The 24,204-nt window shown below is 42.6% G+C and overlaps 1 protein-coding gene across 1 annotated transcript in view; it reads right to left on the bottom strand.

Moving 5' to 3' along the window:
• Positions 1–24,204, bottom strand: part of TTBK1 (tau tubulin kinase 1) — a gene marked incomplete at both ends in the record, with an annotated part of 80,819 nt that overhangs the window by 45,216 nt on the left and 11,399 nt on the right. The window contains 3 exons of the mRNA XM_084201931.1: positions 11,457–11,561; positions 12,829–12,969; positions 15,789–15,862. Coding sequence (XP_084058057.1) covers positions 11,457–11,561; positions 12,829–12,969; positions 15,789–15,862 — 320 coding nt within the window. The remainder of the gene's footprint in view (positions 1–11,456; positions 11,562–12,828; positions 12,970–15,788; positions 15,863–24,204) is intronic.

Raw genomic sequence — 24,204 nt, 5'->3', positions numbered from 1 at the left:
TATCTGCCTGTCCTGCCAGTCACAAGGAATTGTCACTGCAATCAAGTATTTCCCAGGCTGTAGAGACACCTTGTTTTCCATTCAAACAAACAACTCTTCCCTGAGCATTTGTTGTAGCACATGCTGCAGACTCAACTATCATTGACTTTTCTTCTGAATTCATAAACATTAATTTCCCAGATGATTTCTTTACACACTTCATTTCTTCCAGTTAATAAACTTCATCCCACCACTGCACTGGTCAGCAGTGGGAAAGAGCCTGGATACAGCATCCTTTTTGTCCAGACCAGCCCACAGTTGAGATAGAATTGAAACTGCAACACTTAAGAGCTTCAGACTATGGAGTCACATATAATCCAAGTGATTTGAATCACCAAAATGATGAATATATAATAAGCTAGCAAGTTGAAATACAAATTTAAACCATAGGTGATTCTTTTTTTACACATCAGTGTTACTATAAAAAATGTTATAAAGCATATCTCTTCTTTCACTGAGATTGTGTGTACCACAAAGCTGAAGGACTTTACTACACAGTGCTGCATTGTGTAAGAAACTTGGTTTAAAATGAGTTTCATCTTGGGACAATGTGTTAGATCACCACCACAGAGAAAAGCCTATACTCTGTATTCCTTTCACTGCATTAGCAATGCAGACCACTTCACAGACAGAGACAGAAGTAGGTAACAAAATCCTGTATGAAGCTGATGCACTTTCCAAACTGTGCTCTTATACACCCATCATTCTCCAGGTTAAACACTCAGGATCATTTGCATTTCAAGTGCCAACAGTGTCCCCCTCATGATTCACATGAAGTCTGTCTTTCCTGCACACTCCCCTTTTATTTGAGGAGTGCTCATATTTTCTCATTAATATGAATCCCTGCTCCTCACACCATGCTCATTCATTGGGATTAAAATTATTCCTTTTGCCTCACTGGCAAGAGGAAACTGGATATTTTGAATGTCCCAGTTTCCAGCTGCCTTCCTAAACACTTGTATTTGGATGCCAATACTTTCCTCCTGCTGTTTCTTGTGACTGTGGTGCTCTCATGACCATGACCACTGGTTCCTCCCCAGCTTTCTGGGAGCCTGTGCAGACACCTCATGAGATGCACAACCTCTGCCCCTGGCAGGTCTGCTGTCATCTAGGGTATTAACCCATTTCTCCTGGAATCAGGAAAAGGACTTTCAGCAGTAAGAACGTGAAAAAAAAAAAAGTTAGCACAGTTTGAAGAGAAAGTGGTAATGGGAGAGGAGATGCCACAGATCATGGAAAGCATTTGGAGATATATCTTGGATAGAAATGACTTGTGTTGAAAGGTTGTGGTAAGAAGGAAAAGTGAAAGAAAGCTTTAACTGAACTAAAAGGAAGCATTCCTGTGACCTCTAGGAACCTTCTGCTTCTTTAGGCAGGTTCATGAAGGAGATGACTCTCCACCTCTTCTGGTGGGGAGAAAATCCACACCTCTTATATGCATTTTGACTTCTTAATTTAAACAGCAGCATTTTGTAGAATCATTAATGACTGCATTATATTTTATGTCCACAGGGAGTCAGAAATGACTAGAAGAAGCTGGAGACAGAAAAGTAAGATGAGAAAACTCCCCTCCCCTTGTCTCTGAAACCACAGAATGGACAAAATCAGCCTGGCACCACCCAAATATCTGCCAGCCCCTCAGAGAGAATCCCAAGTGTTCTGGGCCTTTGCATCACATTTAGGTAGGTGTCACAATCCTGCTGAAAAACAAACAGATCATGAGGGAAAAAAGAAAACCAGGTGTAATTTGGACTTCCATATATAACAAAAGCACAAACCAAAATGAAAACCCAGAAGCATGGTGATGGCTCACTCACAACTCATAGCAGAGATGGTTACGAGCAGCGGATGGGAAGCCAACGCATCAAACACAGCCTCAAAAGAAGAGCCCAAAAGAACTGTAAAACAGAGAGAAACCCAAAGAAAAACATGATAAAAAAAACCAACAAAATGAGAAAAAAATTAAACAGAAATGAATTAAAAAACATTCGATATTGTATCCCAACAGAAACCTGTGTATTGTTTAGCTGTTGCCATCTCCCATCACCCTTCCCAGGGCTGTTGGCCTGTCCTGTGCTGAGTTTCATTCAGACACCAAACACACCAAGCCTTTTGTGAGTCTGTGTGATTTGTGAGTTCTCTGTAAGTGGTGAGAGGGGGCCCTCTAGGGAACACCTTCCCCTGCCTGCATATCACACCTAATAACTGGAAAAACCAAGCTGAGAGCAGCCATGCAGACAGCCTTACCACAGGCCACTTGAGTGCTTCTACTGTGCTTTTCCTTCCTACAATTATCTGATGTGTGCTCCTCCCTTCCTCCCCTAGCCAAACTGATCTAACAGCCCACAAGGGGATTTGCTCCCTCATCTCCTGCCCTTTTCATCCAGAGCAAGTTCTAACATTAGCACACAAGTTTCTAAAAATCAGCAGCAATGGCCCCTTTCCTGTTTGAATTGTTACGGCTTTTCACCCAAGATATTTGTTTTTTTTTTCTGCAACCACTACCTTGCTTTCTCACAATCAATCTCCACACAAACAGTGGCTTGCCAACTTTACAGGTTTCACAGCTGCCAATTTCAGGCATGTTCCCTTTCCCTGGTGACTGCTGCCATGCTCCACTGTCCGTGGGGGGATGCAGAATGGTGGTTTGGGAGAGAGCAGGATGAAAGTCAGTGCTGCTGTTAGATCACATGAGCAGTCATTGTATCTGTGAATGGCACAGCAGAGAAAGCTGAGGGACATCCTCATCAGAGGCAAAAATTAATATTATAATATATTATATAACCTTAAAACTCAATTCAGTGACCTGAGGAAAGACCTTGACTGAGAGATACTTATTCCAATAGAAATCTAGTAATCAAAAGCAATTGACACAATGGAGTTTCTTATTTGAGTCTCACTATTCCTCCTTCCTAAAAACGTGCAAATCCTAAGAATTCCATAAATTTTGCATGAAATTTAGTTTTGAGAAAGCTATTTAAGTCTCCTGCTATTCTTTCCAAATCAAAAGACACAAAGCAGCTGAGTTAACATGCCATCATTGCCACTTTACTTTGGGAGAGTTCAAAACTTCCAATGAATTTAACATCATTAAAGACCGAGGTATTTTGTCTTTTCAAGTAGCATGCACCACATGATTACAGCACTTGAACTTGTGCTGAAAATGAGAATGCCTTTCTCACAGTAAAAACAAAGAATGAGTATTTTTGTAGTCAAAAGCTTATTTCAGTTGTAATCGTATTATTCAGTTATCGTGATTTTTAACAAGAGAGCTTTGGCCCCACAGCTGCACTTATTTCTTACATGCATGGTTCCATAAGGCAAAAAGCAGCAGAGAATATCCCCATAGAAAGAACAGAGTGCTAAGGGAGAAAGATAAGTTTTTCATCCACTGAAACAGACCAAGGGAACTACTGAAATGGAAATGTTTTGGAGTCACATCTCCTTTGGGGTTTAGAGCTCAAAACGCTTTCCTGGAACCAGATGGAGATGATGATTCTTTTCTATCAAAAGGAAGAAGACAAAAAGGCAGCTGTGGCAATCACTGAGATGCAGCACACTGAAGTTCAAACCTCCCCTCATGTAAACCCCATATCCCTCCTTCCAGAGTACACTCTCATCCCTAAGCCACAGGGTGCTTTGAGATGCAAGTTTAAAAACACACAGGTTGGAAATGACACCTTTTGCATGGAATACATGAATAATTATTACCAAGAGGGAGGAAGTGTATGGCCTGGCAGCAAATGCACTTACCTGACTGAGGGGAGATCTGACCTGCAATCCAACTCAAATCCAACATTCACTCACCTGGGGAGCAAAGCCTCTGCTCCCTCATCACCGGCCACAGTAAGAGTTTTATATTCCTCCCTCCATTTTCCAGTGGGAAGAAAAATCAGAGCTTCAAGTGGAATAGCACCAGCCAGAAGGAAATGACACATTCAGATGTAATGTATACCCCCCTGCAGCTTGGTAGTAAAAGCACTCAGAGATGGAAAATGGGATCTCAGTCCCCTGCAGGTATACATAAAATTTGAGCCTGAGTAGTCCTTCCTTTTCCCTCACCCCTTTAGCAGCTGCTGTGTAAAATAAAACCAACAACAACCTGATGTAGGTGATCTGAGGTCACCCTGGCTGACCCTGGGCTTTACAGTGAGGAAAGCAGAGAAACAGCCACATGTACCAAGATACCAGATTCCCTGCTTGCTAAGAGAGTTTCAAATCCATCACCTAGTCTGCTCTCCATACATGTAGTTTCAACAGCATTGGATTTCTGTAACTGTGGCATTTTAAATCAGAACATAATCTCACTTCTCAAACCCAAATTTGCTACTCCAGCAATTAAAGTAACAATGAGAACCATAACATAATTTTTGTGACAATTTGTTTTATAACTAACCTGTTCCCAGTGAAATTGCCTTTCTATTATATATTAAATGTGCAGTGTTTTTAAGACCTAGGTCCATTCTTTTTCTTTTTCCTCATCTCTGAAAAAATGTGACTGTGCTGTGTTTTCAGCCTTTCCTGTAATTACCTTTTTACAATACAAAATTTGAGACAAAAATTATGTTCCCACCCAATCTAAATAGTAATACAGCTCCACAAATCTGTTATTCTACTCCAAAACGTTCATTTCTTACGTAATACTACAGATTTACATGTATTTCAAGTACAAAGCAAGTATAAAGCTACTGGGCTTCTCTGTCTGAATATTTGGGGTATTAGGATGTAGAAGTTCCTGTCCTCTGTGTTATTTTATAGCTCATTTTCCAGTGGGGAGAAAACTACTTAGTAGAAAAACATGCCATCATCTCCTCTTCTAATACCTTGCTCACTGCAGCAAAGTTTATTTTTAACACTATGCCCAGACATTTGGAAAATAAATACCTTTTTCTCAATTAGCTGACACATTTCTTCAGCCTTCCTCACGCTCTTCTGCACAGGCTGTGCACTGTCCTGCCTACACCATCATCCCTGTGCCCACTGACTCCCAGAGCCGCCCTCGTGCATGTGCAGTCTCTCCAGCAAGGCACTGCAAACTACTGCAGTGCAGTCTGAGCCACAAGGAGTTGGAGATCTAATCAATGGGCTGCAGCTGACTAAGCTAAAATAAAATGCTTGCTGAGCAGAACAGTCCCCTGTCATATCCTGCAATGGGAGAGAGGGCTTCAGGAAAAACATAGCCTTTATTTTCAAATAAATAATTAAGATCAAGCTGCTAAACCCTTGAACGCTTGCAATTAATATTTGTGGAGACACAGGGATGTGTTTCTGAAGTCAGGGTACCACAGACAGAGCAAAGGCACAATGCTTTCTGTACTGCACGTGACAAAACAGGCAGAGCCAAGCAGGGATCAAGGAGTTCTTGTCCAAAACCTGACCTACATTAGCAGAGAAGACCTTCATGACTCAGAACACCTCCATTACATAAGCATATGTTGTTCATCATCTGCATAACAATGTTTATGTTCATTTCCCCCTTCAAGTTCACATTTTCTTCTCAGCCTCCACATCAGATTCTGCTAGTCCAGCTCTCTGCTATAAAAATTAATGCAAGATGAAAAATCGGACTAGTGCACATTCTAAAGAAGAGAATTCTACATATTTAAAGAACCCAAAATTTTCTCAGTTCATTCCCCAGCTGCTCAGTTCTGTTGTCTTAGCATTGACTACTGATACTGCTGCATGGCAAAGGTGGGTTGTACAACCAGGATGACACGATGAATAAAACTGCTCCTGTCTCTATCTGAACCACAGCAGAAGGCTGCATCTAGGGGAAATAACAGTTAAATCCTTAAAAGAGATCACTGCATCCTGTAATAGCAAATTTGTTATGAAAGGTCTTGGGATTCTCCACAAAATAGACTTTTTGGGTGGGAGGGAATAAGGGAAGGGAGTACAGAAAATCAGGAAGAAAAAACTGGACTCATTTCTCAGAAGAGTATCCTCAGCAACTGCAAGCACTTACTAACTAGTATTTTACAGACTTTAATAAAATTCCTTTCGTTCATCTTCTTGTGCATGTTACAATCACTATCTTTTCGATCCCACTTCATGCAATTTGTCATTACTGTCTTCTGAACACAGCTTAGATCTGCAACACCTTCTTTGAAGCTGGACAGGTGGTATCCTATGCATCAGCAACTGGTGCCTCATCTAGATTTGTACAAAGGCACTAAAAAGGTGGTGTAGTTTCCATCAGCCTATTCCATATGGACCATAACAATTGCATCACTGGCTCTATTCATTTCAGGAAGCCTGCCTCCAGTCCTAAAGGAGATGTTTCTGGATATCCTACAGGTAAGGTCACAGGGAACTGGGCAGATGCATTCTGTTCCATCTGGCATGTGCAATACTAATTTTTAAAAGGCATAATGATGGTTCAGGCCCCACACACCAGAATGAAAATTTGACACTCTCCCAAAGAACAAAATCAGCAGAAATGTAACTAGCTGGGATGGCTACCTTTCTAATTAGGAAAAGTCTACACAGCTTTTCTAAGGGAAAGTAGCACATCACCAACAGTTTTCTCTGCAGCATTTGTGCATATAGGCAAGGGCAAGCTAGTCCATACAGTACAGCTGAGTTTTCAAAACCACCAGCCTCTCAAAAGGTCCACACTACAAGAAATTGCACTGGAAAACACATTTCTCTCTCATTTGAGTGGTGTCAACTATAGCTGTCCTCTAAAGAGGCAATAAACAAGGAGTTTTGAAATCAGCCAAATTCAGAACACGATTTCCTTTATATCAAAGTTTAACTGTGAGGCTGGTTCTTAATGTTTAACAAAAACTTTGGGATGAAAAGCGTGAAAATTTTGATTTCATTTTCCCCTCTCTTTATGGCGTTTATAAGCAGCACAGTAAGCTGATAACTAACAGAACTGTAGCAGCTGTGACAGCACTTAAAGCAAGGGTATGAGGGAGCCCAGGAACTTTGCTCAAGACACTGTGGGCCTCACTGGGTCTGCAGTAATGGTGGTGATGGGCTACAGGGCCTGGTTCCCCACATGAAGATCAGCAGAATCTTCACAGAGCCTTTGGAAGGGAAAATCAAGAACCCAGCAATGCAAGGAAAAAAGGGCCAGCTAGCTGTAATGCCCAAAGGAGTAACAGATGGATATTCCAAGGCAAGGTAAAGGTGGCAGCAGAAGAGAGGCTGCTGCCCCACATGGAGATCTGCAGGTACAGAAGAGATTAAATATCCTGGGAACTGGTGAGGAGGAACAAAACCTTGCCAGGGAGCTACCTGAGCCTCAATCAAATGTCTGTACAGGGAGGCAAAGGTGAGCGATGGTCACTGAGGATTCCTTCCTGCAGGAAATAAAAGTTCCCATCTACTGACCTTACTTGGTATCTCAGTAGCTTTGTGGCTTTTTGGGAAGCTGGATATGGGATAATAAGGACAGACTGCCAAGTTTGTGTGGCCATCTGACTAGTAACACTTGCAGCTCATTCATGGGAACACCAAAAGTGCCTGGTTTTCAAGCAGTCATCTTGAATATTCTAAGAGTGACTACAGACCTCGAGGCATGGGGGTCTGGGTGCTCTCCTAAATCCTGCCAGGGAGAAGCTTAGGCAGCAGCAGATGCATTGTGCAAGTCAACACCAAGCTGTCAAAGATGTGGCTTTGGCTTCTATGACCAAAGATCCCTCTTTGAGGAAAAAGAACTGTTGGTCGAAGAAGGGAACGTTTGACACAGCGGCAAGAGCATCTTTGCAAAGACTTGGCGTCTCATCCTGCTTATCAGTGAGGAGGGCTTAAAGCAGGTGCCTAATCAGTGAGGAGGTACAGCAGGACAGGGCTACTGTAATCTGAAGGGAAATAGAAGAACAGAGGCTGTGAGGAGGTGCCCCAGGAGAGGCTGATAGAACCTTCCAGGTCTCTCTTGGGGAAGCAGCAGAACAGAGGGCCCACCTCAAGTGCCTGTCCAAAACCTCCTACACGTGTGTGACAAACAGGAGCAGTTAGTGCTCCATGTGCCATTGCAAATCCATGATCTCACCGGGATTATGGAGACTTGGTGGGACTGCTTGCATGGCTTCAGTGCTGCAATGAATGGAAAAAAGGACTGGGAAGGCAAGGAGGTGCATTTTCACAGGAATGGCTTGAATGTATGAAGCTTTCCTTGGAGCAGGGGATGGGACAATCACTATGGATGGGTAAATGATCAGTACTGGTAGCATAATTAGTTATAACCACCTGCTACTGACTTAAAAACAGATGAAACATTCTTTAGAAAACTGAGGAAAGCCTTACTGTGTCTAAGTAATTTTTTCTCTGGCTTTTGTCAGAAAGCATAAGTCTTGAGCACCGAAAGATGTTACTAAGCTTAATGAACCAGGAATACTTTGCAAATTGATCACTGACAGTACACCCTTGAGACATTAAAATTTTCAGGTCAAACATACCTTGCCAAATACAGATGACAGATCCTAACCAGAATTTGTCACCTTTTAAAGCAGGAGAGAGTGTGGCTTAGATAGACAGGGAGGAGCAGTAAGAAATCAGCAACTCCTCTAGCAGTCCTGGCAAGCTGCCTGCCTGTTCCGTGTTCAGAAACTTGTCCTTGCAAGTGTTTGAAAACAAAACACATTGAAAATATTAATTTCTTTATGTCCACTAGCAGTCTGTTCTGTTTTTCCTAATAGCCAGAGTCCCCCTTGCTAGCCAGGATATTGGCTGTGCTGCAAATGCCAGAAATGCTGCTGGTAGCCAAAGTAAGAGCCTTCAGCCAGGCCCTGAGCAGCACCCAGCACACCACGGACACCACATGGTACCTGACCAAGGCACATCTGCTCTGCCTACACAAAGGAGCAACTGTCAGAGCCTGACTTCTACAGCCCACAAAGAAATATCAAATAATGAGACTGTCGAGGAATCAGAGCTTCCCTGATTGTCAGCAGAGGAAAGGAAGGTTGCTGATGCTTCCTTACACACCTTCTGGTCTCAAACATCTTCTCTTTTATAGAGCAGTGTAAGTTCCTACAGAATGTTGCTCAGCAGACTTTGTAACATGTGGCAACGGGCAAGCAATAGAGGGGTGAGACCATTCCTGTGAAAGCAAATCTGTGCCACAACAGCTCTTCTCCAAGGACTAGCATTTGTGCTAATATTAGCATCCCACACAAGGGAGATCAGTTTTGTTTTCCTAGAAGCACAGGATAAATTCATATTCAGAATAAATCTGGATTTAGTTACGTCAAGTGGGCCATAACTTCACAAATGCTGATCTTTCAAGCTGAAGTGTCAAGTATCCATCCTCTGTAGGGACACAAAGATCAAATCCATAACACTCATCAAAGGCTCAGGAGAGTCACAGCTCCCTATGTAGAAGCTGCTGGGACAGCCCTTGAAATGATCCCACTTCAAAGTTTTAATCAGTCTCTAGAAAGTAAGAGGCAAGAGGTAAGTTAAAAATAAAACCCAAAACCCAACAAATCCACAGCATCCTAAAGACCTGGCTCATTATCTGCATTACTAGAAAGTCATTCAGAGTTTTTCTGAAAAGGTGATAATAAGATTTGGGCTCTGAATTTCAGGACATGAAAACAGCTGATACTTTTATGGTATTTTTCATAAAGTATGACAATGCCTCTGAAACTGTAGGAAATTGCAGAAAACCTACGTGAGCAGAAAATTTCTGTTAAAAAATGAATATGACTGAAAGCAAAATCCAGACACAGTTCCAAAAAAAGGGAATGAGCCCCTTCCCTCACCTATCTTGTGTATTGTATCTCAGAACCAAACCACAGAAATACTAGGCTCAGGATTTTTCAGATAAATCTGAAAAATGTATTCTCCATGGATAAATGAATGGAAAGAGAATGGAGAAAAAATAATTTACCTTACTGGGTTGAAATAATCTCTTCAGTGAAACAAGTGATATAGTTCTTATTAAAAAAACCCAAATGCAAAAACACCACAAAATGTCTCATTTCTCTTCCCTTCATACCACCCTTCCCCTCCATCTCCTTCCTAATCCTCAGTGCATTACTTGGGTGCCCAAGAAATGGCACCCAAAAGCACTGAGGCCCCCAAAACAGGGCCTCAGAGCAAACTAAAAATGAAATAATTTTAAATGATGGCAAGAAAGGAACAAAACAGAGGATTCAAAAGAAGAGACATTTGGAAAAATTAATTTCTTTAATTGTAAAGAAAGAATAGTGTCCAAATAATGGGACTTGAAATACAGACATAAAGAATTATTTCATTAAGAAATGAAGGAATTTTCTAGAAAATCAAATGTCACTTTCAAGCTGTAATGGACTTGAATTCTGACTGCAGAAAGAGGAAAGGAATGGGACTATATTTTGTGAAGGGCAATATGGAGCAGGGTTATCCCCAAACTAAAAACTATTGACACAAAGTCCAGTAGTATGTAATGTGTGTCTTTCTAAGAATAAGAGGCAGGCACAACCTTTGGAGCTGCTCCCAACTACAGAGAAAAAGAAAAAAAAAAAAAAGAAGAGAAAAACTCCCCAGCTATATTCATCTGCTAAAAACACAAAATCTGCTCACTGGCCTTTGCTTCCTTCCCACTCCCCAACCACACCCTGCACTACTGAGTCTCTCAACACTTTCCAGAACAACTAATATCTTGCAGGTGGAAAAAGTGTGCAGATCCAAAGCTGCAAGCCTAGGATGATAAACAGAGATATTGTATGAGCACTCTCTCCTTGCACTGTGTTCTGAAATAAATCTAGGAATTCTCTGACAGATCCTAGAATATCTGAAGCTTTACACATCCTTATGAATGACCCCAGATAACACCATGCTGGTAGAAGAACTGAAGATAAAACCCATATTACACAGCACAAGTCATGCCCCCTGCCCTTACCTCCCCCCAGGCAGGCACACTGAAATATCCCTGCTAGGAAATCTGGACAGGGGCAGTAGACATTAAACCAAAGCCAGGAAGGGTGAGAACAGCATTAGAGACTGCAGCTCACAGTAAGCTCAGCCCCAGAGATCAGGTCAGGTTTTAACTTCTAGCACACTTTTTCTTCAAAAGCTTTAAGAATACACCAAGCTGTTTCCCCAGACCTCAGAGAACTGAACTAGACCAGTCCCTTGGGGCCACAGAAGTTACATGGCCAGCACTGGGCTCACCCTCTTTTTTAGTCCATATCGTACTCAGTAAGTATTGCAAGCCTGTGGAAAACATGATCATCCTAAAGGAAATAAAAGCAAAAAAAAACCCAAAAAGCCACACATCTTTTAAGACAAAATCTATCATCCCTTCTTAGATCACCAACTCAGCTGAAGCCACTTGCTGCTTCTCACCTTGCAGAAAATGCAGTGCAATATAATGACCACGCACAACAACAACAACAACAACAAAACAAACAGAACCACAAAACCTTTCCATTCCTAATCAGTTGCAGAAATGGAAAAAATGCTGCCTGAAATGTACTTACTGGTCGAACTTCCCCAGTAGTGTTGGTGTACTGGCGGGCCAGACCAAAGTCTAACATGTAGCACTTCCTGTATGTTGAAGGTAATCGGCCCATGGCAAAGTTGGACTGGACAAAGAAGGAAAGAAAAGACAAAGTGATACCAGCAGCTTGGGTAAGAGGGGCCATTTGTTAGCAAAATTTCATCATGTAGATCTACATGCCTCTGGTGGAAACAAGTCAAAGAGATTAATTTTAAGATGCACCTTAAGCATCATGATTAGAGAATCGCTGCCTTGATAAGAAGTTCGCTTTGCAGATGAGAGACTGAGGAGTCTCAAAATTGCATAAAGGTTAGCTAAATTCACATTAGGTTAGCTAAATTCCTGCTCTTCTGAGAAAGAGCTACATTTAACACCACTAGTTCTGCAGTGAGAACTCCATGATTTGCATAACAGGCTGGAGTTCTTGTAGGCAAATGCTTCTGCTCATGGTTCAGCTGCTAGCATGAATTACTCTACCCTGACTCCCAGGATCTCCATTTACTGCATTGCACTGCCAAGATCTATCTGAACATTGAGACATATAGAAACCACCAGGCTTGTTTCTTAGTAAATAAACCAATAACAAGCAAATAGAGCAGCTCCTATTTTTAACCTCAATCCTAAAGTTCCATCCTTTACCATAAGGGGTGGCTGCTCAAGAATTTGTAGCCAACCACATCAGGGACTGGTTTTCAGCTGAATCCAGTCAGCCAAAAGCAGCTGATTTTAAAAGGAGCAGATGAGTTTGCTAGAAAGAAGTTGGTCACAGGTATGGCACAGCAACAAGTGTTCAGGTCAAGTAGTGAAGAGCTGTAGCAAGAAGACTGGCTTCTACAATGAGACTTGGAATTACTGTGCTTTGCCTAGGCAGATGACCAACAATGTGATTGTGTTTCTGAACTGGAAACTGTGCTCCAGTTCTTTTGGCAATCACTCGTACAGGATTAAGAGCATGATTTAGGTAAGTCAAATACATGAATTAACATTTATTCAAGTGATGCGTCACAGAACAAGACTTCCTTTCTGAACAACTTTTACAGTGATAATTGGCTGGGCTCCAAAGGACCATTCAGAACTAGACTGCATCATCATGGGATCTTGACTGGTACAAGTATGACTGACAGCTACCAACCCACCATGGAGCAGCCTCTGCCAATAAAAGCTGGTTTGCTCTAAAAGACAATACAATATTACTATTCTGTACCTAAAGGAAGTACCAAACATGTCAGACAGTGGGAGTGTGCAAGGAGGCCTAAATGTATCTGCTGAGACCTGCCCATACTCACAGTCTTTATTGACTCAAGCAGAACAGACAGACATAAAACCAAAGGGAAATTTCCAAAACAACATACAGGCTTGATGTCCCGATGCAGGAATCCCACAGAGTGAATGGCTTCTATTGATTCCAGAATCTGTTTGCCCAATCGCAGCGTTGTGCTCAGTGTGAAAGTCCCTCGAGGCTGACTCCTTCTGAGATCTGCAAGATTTCGGCCCTGGAAGAGTCAATAGAACACTTAAACCACCACAGGAAAGCAGAGCCTTTCACAGCTGTGAGTTCTAACATGCAACCCCAAAAAAGCAGACATGCTACTCAGAGAGGAGCTCACGTCATGTCTGCTTTATTTCTTGTGCAAGATCTTCCAGTAGTTCATTTTAGTTTTTAAGTGATGCATTTGCTGATAAGAAGATACCATATTGTTATCTTGGGAAGTCAGCTGATCACTATTTGTACATTAGGCATGGCATGGACAGCAGTGCCTCAGACTGGAGAGACCAGCGTCTCCTTACTGTTAAACCCAGACCATACAGAAGCTGATTTTAGCACAACCTCTGACTGCTTTCTGAGCCTTCTAAAGATTAAAGCAGGACAAATTCGATCAGCAGGTCATGATGCTGCAGTTTCATCAGAAACTTCCTAGCACACATTGTCTGGTTCCAGCTCAAGCCAGCATTGTTGTGGCAACACCACAATGATGAAAGTTGTCTATCAAGAAAATCATACCCAAAATCAGGAGAGGAGGATTTTTCCACTGACTTAATAGTTATCAAAACAAATTGCTAATTTATCTCCAGTCAATTAAATTTCAGAGGAAAAACAAAAGGGCTACCAGCTATGCATGAAAATCAAGACAATTTAGGAAAGAAAAAGAAAAAAAAGGACAGAGTAAATGCAAGAAAAAATCACAGTGCTATTTGATGTCTGTCATCTGAGTTTTGTCTATACCTGTTTAGCTTTGTAAAGAGAAGCTACTAAAATGATTCTATTCCATGGCAGAGTGCTCTGTAACCCGCAGAACTAATGCATTTACCAACTCATTAAAAGCATTAGGAACAAGAGCCTGCTGTTTCAGAGAACATTCACAAGGAACAAAAGCTATAGGGACATGCTGTTCATTACTCTGCTCTAGCATCTCTTGATTCTGCTTCTGTAAAGACACATACAGAAGACATGTAACATCTAGAGAAGACATATGCTTATGATACAGGTCCACATGAATTCAAACAAAATTCCCAACAGCAAATGTATAAAAAATTCCAAACAGTTGAGAAGAAAACAGAGATTGCTCTCCAAATGCCATCTCTTCATCCACTTATTTCCAGTTCTGAAGTTATGTACAGACATAAAGGTGTCAGACATTAAGGTGTAGCATATGACAAGTCTCTCAAATTGTTTTGAGCCATGTTTCACTTCTGGACCCTTGAAGAATCACACCTGACACAGGCCAGTTCATAGATACAGCCAAGCCATAGCAGTTCACCCAGGTTTGCTCCTTATCATGAACAAAATCAAACTAAACCACCTCTCTAGTGCTTATCTCCTTGAATTTCTGTGACACTTTACTAGAGGCAGCACAGCTTTGTCAGTGCTGTTCTGAAACATCCAAGTTACTGAACTGACAGCAGATCTTGCTTTCCACTGTAAAGCTGCTCCTTGAACACCAGCTCTCTTATCCAATAGTAAGATGGAAAGCAAGGCTCATTTTTATCAGGCCTGCAGGCTGAAATGTGCTATAAGTTGCCCCAGCTGCTATTGCTACCAGGAAAAGACATAAAATGAGCCTTATTTTCCAAATAAACACTGTCAGGCTGGTTACGGAACAGTGCAGATGCAATGAGTTGCAAAGCTTGAGAGTGGAAGCTCAGTCCTGGTGACTGAAGAGAAAGAGAGAATTGCAGTACACAACAGTCAGAGGGACACGTGATAAACCATGTCTCAGCAGGTCTTGAAGTTGAAGGAGAATTTTAGCCTGAATAGTGACGGTGTAGAACTAGCTAATGCCTTATGTATCAACATCTTCATCTGCAAATAATGAAATTATTTTTAGCTCTGCCTACTCTACGAGCTCAGTTACATAGTCAAGAACAAACTAGAGAGCAAGAGAACCCATGCAGAGAAATTTCTTTCCAAGATGAAGTCTCTTTTATCAGGCTTGGTAAGGACAGGATTGGGAGAGTAGAAGCCTTGTTCTTCCATGAGCTCCAGGCTAGCCCTCTCATGAATCATATTCATGCTCACACTGCAGCAGCAGCAGTAGCCAGGGTTGTTTAGAAAGCTAAAGGATTTTTTCTATCCATAACAGCGGCTGGAATGCCAATGGTGCATACAAGGCAAACCCAAGCACCAGGAGTTTACTGGTTTTATACAACTGTCTTGCAAAGCCAAACTACAAAAGAATCAGAAGTTTATTTTAAAGAAGTACTGGGATCTGCTGGTGCCTGCTTTACTTCACCTACTGCCCAGCAGTGCAGTCACCATGTGGTAGCTCCCTAAGTATTTGCCCTTATTGACTTGATATCAGCAGTGTTCAAACAGGAGTAAACACTCCCACAGCAGAAGCTGAGTTACTGCTGAGCTTGGGAGAGACGGGGGAGCCAGAGATCACGGCCTTTCACAGAGAAACTGCGCTGCTGCTGTGACACCGTGGCTCACTCTGAGCTCTGACACAAGGCATATTTGGAATGCTGCATCACAGCTCAGCAGGAGGTATCTCAAAGAGCTGCCGCTGCTGCACAATGCTGTGGGCTGCTCCTGTGAGCATTCTGAATTGAGTGCATTTCCCAGAAAACTGACAGAAAGCCATCTTAAACAGAAAAGCAGTGCCATGAAATATTTCAGCGCATCTTGGCGACTGGAGCCATCCCAAGGGATACCAAGGGCAACACCAACCCTTCTCACTGTCTTCCATTCCACCCTCTTTCTGTGCACAACCAAGTCTTTGCCCCAGTGCTTGGCCTTATTCTCTCAGTGTAAATCCTTCCCAGTGATGCCACCTCTATTGGACAGACAGGAGAGGCGAAGGACAGAACTCACCTGAAGCTGCATGACCACATAATTAAACTTTTCATTTCTTCCACAGCCAATAAATCTGCAAACATGATCCTTCCCTGAAAAGAAACAGAAATGAACAGAATAGAACACAAGATAACAACCCTGTGATCATGATGTTTGGAGAAATGGTTTCTGATTCAGGGCTGGTACCCATAAAATGGTATCAGGTAAGGAATTATGCATAAAAAGCTGAGCTCAGCTCATTACACCAACTTTACTCAGTACAAGCTGACTCGTACACACCACCACCACATTCACCTACTAGCACTGCTTACCCTGAAACAGCTAATCTAATGCTGCCTCAACATGAACAAACCCTGATTTTATAGTCAGAGACACCTGGAAAACAAAGATGTTTATGGAAATACTCAATTGAAACATAAAAGCAATTTCATAACAACAGAAGGAAAAAAAGTCAGGGCCATTCAGCATCAGGTTCTGGCATGATGTTAGTACAAACTACACCTATTCAGGCAAAATCAAACTAACCCAGCCACCCACAATACTCAGCTGATCCTTGGTGGGGAGCGGAGGCTGTGGTTTCAGATCCTGACCTGTGATGGATTTGGGATGGTTTGCTCCCAGGATTCTTGGAAGGGGAAGGATGAGGCATGAATTCCCCTAATAGCAGACTGCTGATAGCAGAGTAAAGGCTGATGCACACCACAATGGTGAACTCTTGGCTCCTGGTGGGGTTTCTAAGCAAGGAAGGGCAGGAGTATCATTGCATAACTTTGCCCTAAGTTTCTTTGTAGCACTTAAGCAATGGTGATTTGAATTAGTTTTTAAACCAAAGCTTATTGTTTGATAATTCCCAGTTTTAAAGAAAAAAGGGAAGAACATGAACACATAGTAATGAGTAACTGCACTGCCTGTAGCACACTCAGGGCCCTGCTGCTGCTGTCACCACGTGCACCACAGGCCTGGGGCATCAGAAACCACTGGGGACAGCAAGACATGACAGAATAGGGACGTGGAGGGCAGCAGGAGACAAAGGAGCAGCTTTTTCACTGGAGAACCAGAGCTTTGACCAGAGCAGTGCACACAGCTGTGGAATATGGAGCTCCATGCCAGGACCCTCAGTAAGAGCATCAAGAGCTTTGCCCTTTAGAGCCCAGCAGCATCCCACCAGAACAACCACATTCTCTCTCCTACCATAAGGAGCCAACAGAGCTGCTGGCAGCCAGAACAGGAGGAATAGACACCCTGACTGCTCCTTAATACCTTTGGAAGAACAGATTTAAGACAAACAAACACACACAAGTCCTAGTATCCTATATCTGGTCAGATGAACAAGAATGTATGTATCTGCAGATCCTTCATGACTCTGGCATGGGTATTATCCAGTCTCAGGACTGAATGTGCAAGATCATGCTGAAACCATCAAGGAATGTCACAAACCACCATATTTCAGGAAAAGATATTCAGAGATTAGGAAAGTACTCTCTTCAGTATATCACACAATCTTCTGCGTTGGAAGAGACCCACAAGGACCCCCTTGGTCCATCAGCCATGCTGAAGACAGAGGCAAAGAATGTGTTAAACACCTCTACCTTGTCCCTGTCTCGTGAGCATCCCCATCCTGCAAGGGGCTGATGTTATTTTTACACTGCCTATTTCCATTAAGATATTTGAAAAAACTCCTTTTCATTGGCTCCTGCAGTTCTGGCCACCTTCAACTCCAGCGGAGCTTTGGCTGCATGAATCTTCTCCCTGCAGTGGCAAGCAGCATGTCTGTGTTTTCCCCATGTCACCTGGCCATCCCACTGGGCACATGCTCTTCCTTGACCCTGTTTCTCACATCCCAGGTCCTCAGCCTGAGGGTAGCTACAGATACTGAGTGCCACTGGTTTCCTGCTGTGGACAAGCTCATTGCAAATTCAGTGTTGATTCTGACAGGTTTTTGGTTTTCTGAGGAAACCCCTCGAGAGCCTGTGTGGATACAGAACACACCCTGGTGTGGGTATTACCATGAAGGAATGACCAGGAAGCCTCAGCTGTCCCACCCACCTTTGTGCCATCTGTCCCAGTAGGGGTGGCAGTGCCTCCTGCCACTGTGAAGGGACCCTTGGAGCCAGAGTTGTCCCTACAAAGTCAACACATCTGGATAACCTCAGAAAGAATCAGTTCTGTTTCTTCAGGATCTCGTGACACTCTGTGCTTCAGCACACTGGCCACCCACACAGGTGGCAGAGAGGATGGACAGGAGCAAGCCCACACTCATCCCAGCCATGATTCAGAGATTTACACACACACACACTGAGTCCCACTTTGCTTTGTTTGCCTTTCAGAGCACCAGGAGATGGATATTGAGGCAAAAGCCAAAACACAGTGACTGTTTCTAGTGACAATGAGAGCTATTGTGTGGTGAAAAGGGTAAATTACTCATGGTTTTTTTTCACTTGCTTTTATTTTTTTAAATAATTGCAAAGCATGGACACCACATGCTTTTTGTTGCTGCAAAACTACAGATGGGCATTAAACAGCAACCCTCTGACAGGGAGAACCTGCCCCCCTAAATCACTAATTTCAGTGAAACCAGAGGGGTAGTGTCCAGGGGTATGACTTAAGACACATCCTTGCTAATTTCTAAAAAATTTTTTAAAATCAGGTTCCTCCATAACACCATTATTTTCTGGATCACAAAATTTTACAGAAAGCAAAAGCATTTTAGTTTTTATTATTTTTGAAAATTTTTTGCTTGTTTAGGATGACAACGTGTTTCTGCTTACTATAATTTTTGAAAATGATGGACTGACAGTTCTTGATTACCTGCATCCCCAAACTGACATGATTTTATACTGAATCCTCCTTTCCAGTCTAAACCAGGCTCAAACCCGACCAGTTGGGCTTGGGAATTTAGGCTCTTCCCGGAACAGCTCTGCCATGCACTGCTTTGCAACACAAAAACAGCAGGAAAACAGAAGAAAGGAGGTGAAGGAAAACTGTGCCCATTTCTGCATGAAACAAAAAGAATATAACAGAGGGTAGGAAAGGCAGGCCACATGTAGAAGTGCTGCATGTCCAGCCAGCCAGTCCTACAGGTGGGATGAATGCCTGCAGCACCAAGCCCTCTGGGTTCCAGAGCCTTTCACTCATTTGCCATCTAAAGGAGGCACCAGATGACAACTGTTTGCTCTCCTGGAGCAGCTCATGCCATGCTGAAGTAGCAGATGGAGGCTGACAGTCAGGTGTGATTTTGGGATTCCCGCAGCTCAGTCCTGAGGCTGATCAGAATGATGAAGCGCACAAGAACAATCATGTTAATAACCTCCTGTGCAGACAGGATGCTGGAACTGTCATTCCATCCATGAATTCCCTTTAAGGCAGCAGGAAATAGCCTCTCTTCTCACACATGCCCTCCTCAAGCATGGAGATCATAGCAGAGAGCAGCAAAGCATATTTGAACCCAGAAAAGAAAGAAGGGAGTGGGATAAATGTTTGGTTTTTTTTCCAAGGTATGCTTGGTATGGGAAGCCTCACAATCATTTTACTGCACTGACTGTCAGATGACACTTGCTCCTTTGCTAGACTGCTCTGCTCAACAGCCACCCAGATATTCCAGAGAGTCACAAGTTATACCATAGAAAAGATGCTCTGTGTCTGCATTTGTTTATTACTAAAACAAAGCAAAAAACAGGGCAATAGATTATAAAGAGTCTTGGCCAGTGAATTAACTAACACTGGAGGAATACATCGGCCCAAGGTTCATAAGCACTGACTTGAGAAAAGTTTCAGAGTGTTTTATTTTGTTCACAAGCATTTAGTTAAGGCGAAATTTTAATGTTCAGCCATAGAAAAATATTCTTTCTACTGCAGTCTTTTAACTACAATGAATATAATAATGTCCCATATAATATGGGGTAAGAAATATTTCAGTCACTGAAATGGTCTTCACCATCCTTTTTCTGAAGAAACTTAAAAATTACAGTCAATAATTATGTTCTCATGTATAAGAACCCCTTCAAGCCTTGGAGAGATATTCATCACCTCGTAGAGATATGATTAAAGTCCCCATTTGAATACTTTAAAACTTTCATTACATGAAAAGCTTTCATTACACAGCCCCAAAAGAACCTAAATTATGATCCTTTTTTGAGTCTATTTTTTCACAAGGATCAATTTCAAACTGGTGGACACCAATATTCTTTCCAATCTTCTACTCATTTAAGTTCTTAAATATCCCTAATGTATTTTCAATGCAGCAATGAAACGAATCAAATAAATACTAAGAAGGAAATATGTGACATTATTGTTGCAACTTGAAGTTGGCTTTTTGTAAGAGACTCCATATTTCCTGTGTTTTCACCAGAAAACCAGTAACCACTCTTCTCCCCAAAGAAGTTAAAAAATTTAATCTTTTAATTTTATGCTAAAATTCTGTGATTCATCTCCATAGAGTAGCTGTCTCATTCCTATCAGCTCACCCAAAACACTGAAGTAACTTCTGCTGCATGAATTATCATAAATCTCATAGCAATTGTGTTACCTTAGCACTTCTTGCATTTTCTCCTGCACAAGACCAAAACAGGTACAACATCACAACTTCAGCATTGTCGCCAGGATGGTGGCAAGGAAAGGAAAATGTAACATTAACAAAAAGTGCCAGAGAACTGAGTTTGTTCAGCCTTTAGGAAGGCAAGAGAAGGGAAACTATCTGCTGGTCCAAGCCACCTCACATGAGAATGCCAAGATGGAGCCTGACTTTCCTCAGAGCTTGTCCTGGTTTTGTGTGGGCTGGAGTTCATTTTCCTCCTAGTAGCTGTTACAGAGCTGTGTGTTGTATTTAGGATGAGAATAGTGTTGATAACACATGAGTGTTTAATTTAGGCTGTTGCTTAGTAGTCCCTACCCTAAGTCAAGGACTTTTCAGTGCTCCCCTGCTCTGCCAGTCAGGAGCTGCACAAGAAGCCAGGAGGGAGCAGTGAGAGACTGAAAATGTTGATGTGTCAAGTTATTTTAGGGTGCATGTGTGTGGGGCAGGGCAGGTTGCCCTGGCAGTGCACTCCTAGAGCCAGCATCCCAGCCTGAGAGAGCTGCCAATTGTCATACTGGAGAAAATGCCCCACACCCCATCCCTGGAGCCCCTAACCCAGCTCCTGAGTGGCCCAGGGACCAGAAGTCCCACCTGGGGGAAGAGCCCAGGAAGGCCAAGGGTGTTTAAGGCCAAATACGTGGTGAGCACATCTTGACCTTAACTCCTCTTGGAGTTTCCATCAGCTGAACATTGGTGGAACCCAGGAGTTGGTTGCTGTATGTGTCCTTCTCTGTATATTTCTGTCCTTCTCTTTCTTCTTCTTCTAATCTCCTCTTTTTGAGTGACTTAAAATCAAATGAGCTTTGAGTTTGTGAAGCTGAGAGGGCTAAGTCAATGCTTTGAGAAGTGTTTTGTGTTGATTGAATGCTGCTCCTAGCCTTTTGCCAAAGTTCTCTGATTTTCTAAAGCTACCAGTAAAGCCGTTTTGTTGTTTGGACCTCTTGAGAAGATCTTGTCAGTGTTTCTCCTGTGTGTCTAAATGAACAACCATAAGCCCTGTTTAAAGCTTCACTGAGAGAGTTTTTTGGGGCCTTGCAGGAGCACAGCTGAACAGCTGACCTGAACGGGCCAAAGGAATACTGCTTACCATGGGATGCCATCCTGGGATTCAGCAGGAGCCACAGACCACTGCTTGGGAATGTGGTGGGCATTGCTCAGAGGGTGGTACACATCACTTGTACTTCTTGGGTTTTATTCCCCCCTTTCATTTTCTTATCTCTCTTTTCATTACTACTGTTATTGTTCTTATTTCACTCAATAAACTGTTCTCACCTCAGCCCGTGGGTTTTATATTTTTGCCCTCCTCCCCATCCCATGGGGGCAGGGAGGAGCAGCTGTGTGGCACTTAGTGCCAGCCAGGGTTAACCCATGACAGAGGCACACAGAGAGGCACTGGGCACGAGCTGCAATATGGGAAGTTCCTATTTGATGTTATTTCTTTACTCCTCCATGAGGATGGTGAAACCCTGGGACAGGGGCCCAAAGAAGCTGTGGGATCTCCATCTCTGGAGATTATTCAAAACTTCACTGACAAAAGCCCAGAGCAACCAGATCTATTTCTTCTCTGCCTGGAGCATGGGGTTGTACTAGAGACCTCCAGAGGTCCTTCCTGAGAGCCTGAATTTTCTTCTGGATCTGTGTCACACACTGGGAAAAGCCCAGGTGTCACGGTCACTAACCATAACATAACTTGTTTAAGCTCATGGCACTGCTGGGGTCTCTACGATAGGCATGCACAGCTATGGACATGTAGTTGTACAATTGTTCTCACTGGTATTTGGAAAGCTGCAGGTGTTTCTCAATGCTCTATATTATAGTGTACATTTTACAGCTATCCTCTTCTTTATTTGCCTGCCAGTGTCAGGTTTATCAGCTCATCACAGGTTTTGTATTGGGGGGATATTGTATTTACTTCTGTACAAATATTGTAAAGAAACAGAGGATTCATCAGGACTAGCAAATGAAATGAGAGTTATTTTCATCATCTTCTAATTTTACTTGGAAATGCTGCCTTTAGTTGGCAGACCTGGCTCACACAGACTTCTTTCCTCTGCAGTTACCAAGTTTCATCTCTGGCCAGACAAACCAGCCAGACTTCAGGGACTTGTCAACTCAGCTGGACAAAGGAGTTTTGAACATGAAAGAAGACAAATTCTCTGCTGGAAGTAAAGTTTAAATAACTACATTACTCAACAGCAATCAGCTAGGATTTAACCAACTGGGTTAAGCTTGCTAGTGCTCCTGTAATAAATCAATGAACTAATGGACACAAACCCAAAACCCAAAAGATTGATCGTTGTCTCCTAATCAGTTAAAGGTAAAACTGCCTGACCTTGCCTGGCATAATTTCCTCTAGTTGTTTCCCAAAACGAACAACTTGAAGAGGAGTACTGATAATAGATCCCACACAGGTCAAGACACACACAATACTACTGGAACAAAAATTCAACACAATCTCAAAAAATGTGGTTTAAATCCTTTTTCAGCCCTGCCATGACCTTCCCCCACCCAATGGCACCATAGTTAGCACAAAAATCATGTGTAACAAATGCTAGTTCATTCAAACACTTCCACATGGAAAAAATGCAGTGATGGGTAGAGAGGCTCAAGTTACAGCAAGGCTGTGAATCTGCCACCCTGTGATGGCCTAAAAGCCTGACAAGGGCAATTCACTCTGCTTTCTAGTCTTTGCAGAGAGCTTGCTTACATCCACATACTGTAGAAACATGTAAACTGTGTCTAGAAAAGTAAAAGAAACTGAATCACAGAGCATTAAGGCACCACTTTAACACAAAAAACTCACATGTAATAAGAGTAATGTAATTCACATGTAATAAGGACAAAACCCCCTAGGACTAGCAAGTAAGAAAAGCAAGGTTCCTCTTCTTCCATAATTTTTTTAGGAAACTCTTATCTGTCCAACCCCAGCAATAAAGAGGGAACAAGCAGTACAGGATCTGCTGTAACAAATTCAGGTACTCAAAAACTACACTGCCTGTGACCAGGCTGCATCTTGCACAACTACTCAATATGCAGAAGATCTCTGCACTGCAGAGTAATATTAATCAGAGTCCTACACAATGAAACTGGTTACTTTGAAAAGAAGGCATTTACAAAGAAAACAACACACTGAAGAGAGCTTAGCAGTATCTGGCAGCCAAAAGAGATCAAAAGCAAATGCTCAGGGCCCTGTAACCTCACACCAGGGCAACATTGCCGCTGCAGATGAGCAGAAAACATTGCTCAGCACAAAAATAATCTGGCCATTTAAAATTACAACCTGCTAGGCTGCTCCAAAGAGAATCCCAGCAGAGGACACGGAATGTTGTGGCCACATCCATATTTAGAGAGCCTATGGAGCAGAAGGCACACAAACTGCACTCCTTGTGACAGATCCTTGTGCAGTGCTCTGGTCTCACAGGTCCCTGGGGTGCTCCCAGAGACACCTACCAAGAAGTGGGTAAGGACAGGGAGAACACCTTTGAATTCAAAGTATCTGCTTCTGAGCCTCACACAGTCCCAGCTGAGCATCTAGAGAGAACACAATTCCTGGTTTGGCACCTAAGATACTTTCCAAACCTCTCTGCAGCAGCCCACTGGATTTAATCAGGGATACTGGTTTACAATTCCTGCAATTAAGGTAGCTGTTAGAAAGGCAGACTGACAGGGACAGCCCAAGCTCAAGCTGTGCCAGAGCTGTTCTCACAGAGATGTGGCATTTTGATTAACCTCAAAGATCTCATAGATAGCCTGAGTCTGGGTAGTACTGATGCTCCTTTGTCACCTGAATATTGCTCCACAGTAAATCCAGCCTTGGGAAAAAAATCACAGAGGGAGCAGGCAGATTGCTGTCCATTTATA

Source organism: Fringilla coelebs, assembly GCF_963513975.1.
Source record: "Fringilla coelebs genome assembly, chromosome: 3".
NCBI classification, from domain to species: Eukaryota; Metazoa; Chordata; class Aves; order Passeriformes; family Fringillidae; genus Fringilla; species Fringilla coelebs.
The sequence above is the reverse complement of the archived record's forward strand: the minus strand, read 5'-3'. Positions and strand labels throughout refer to the sequence as shown.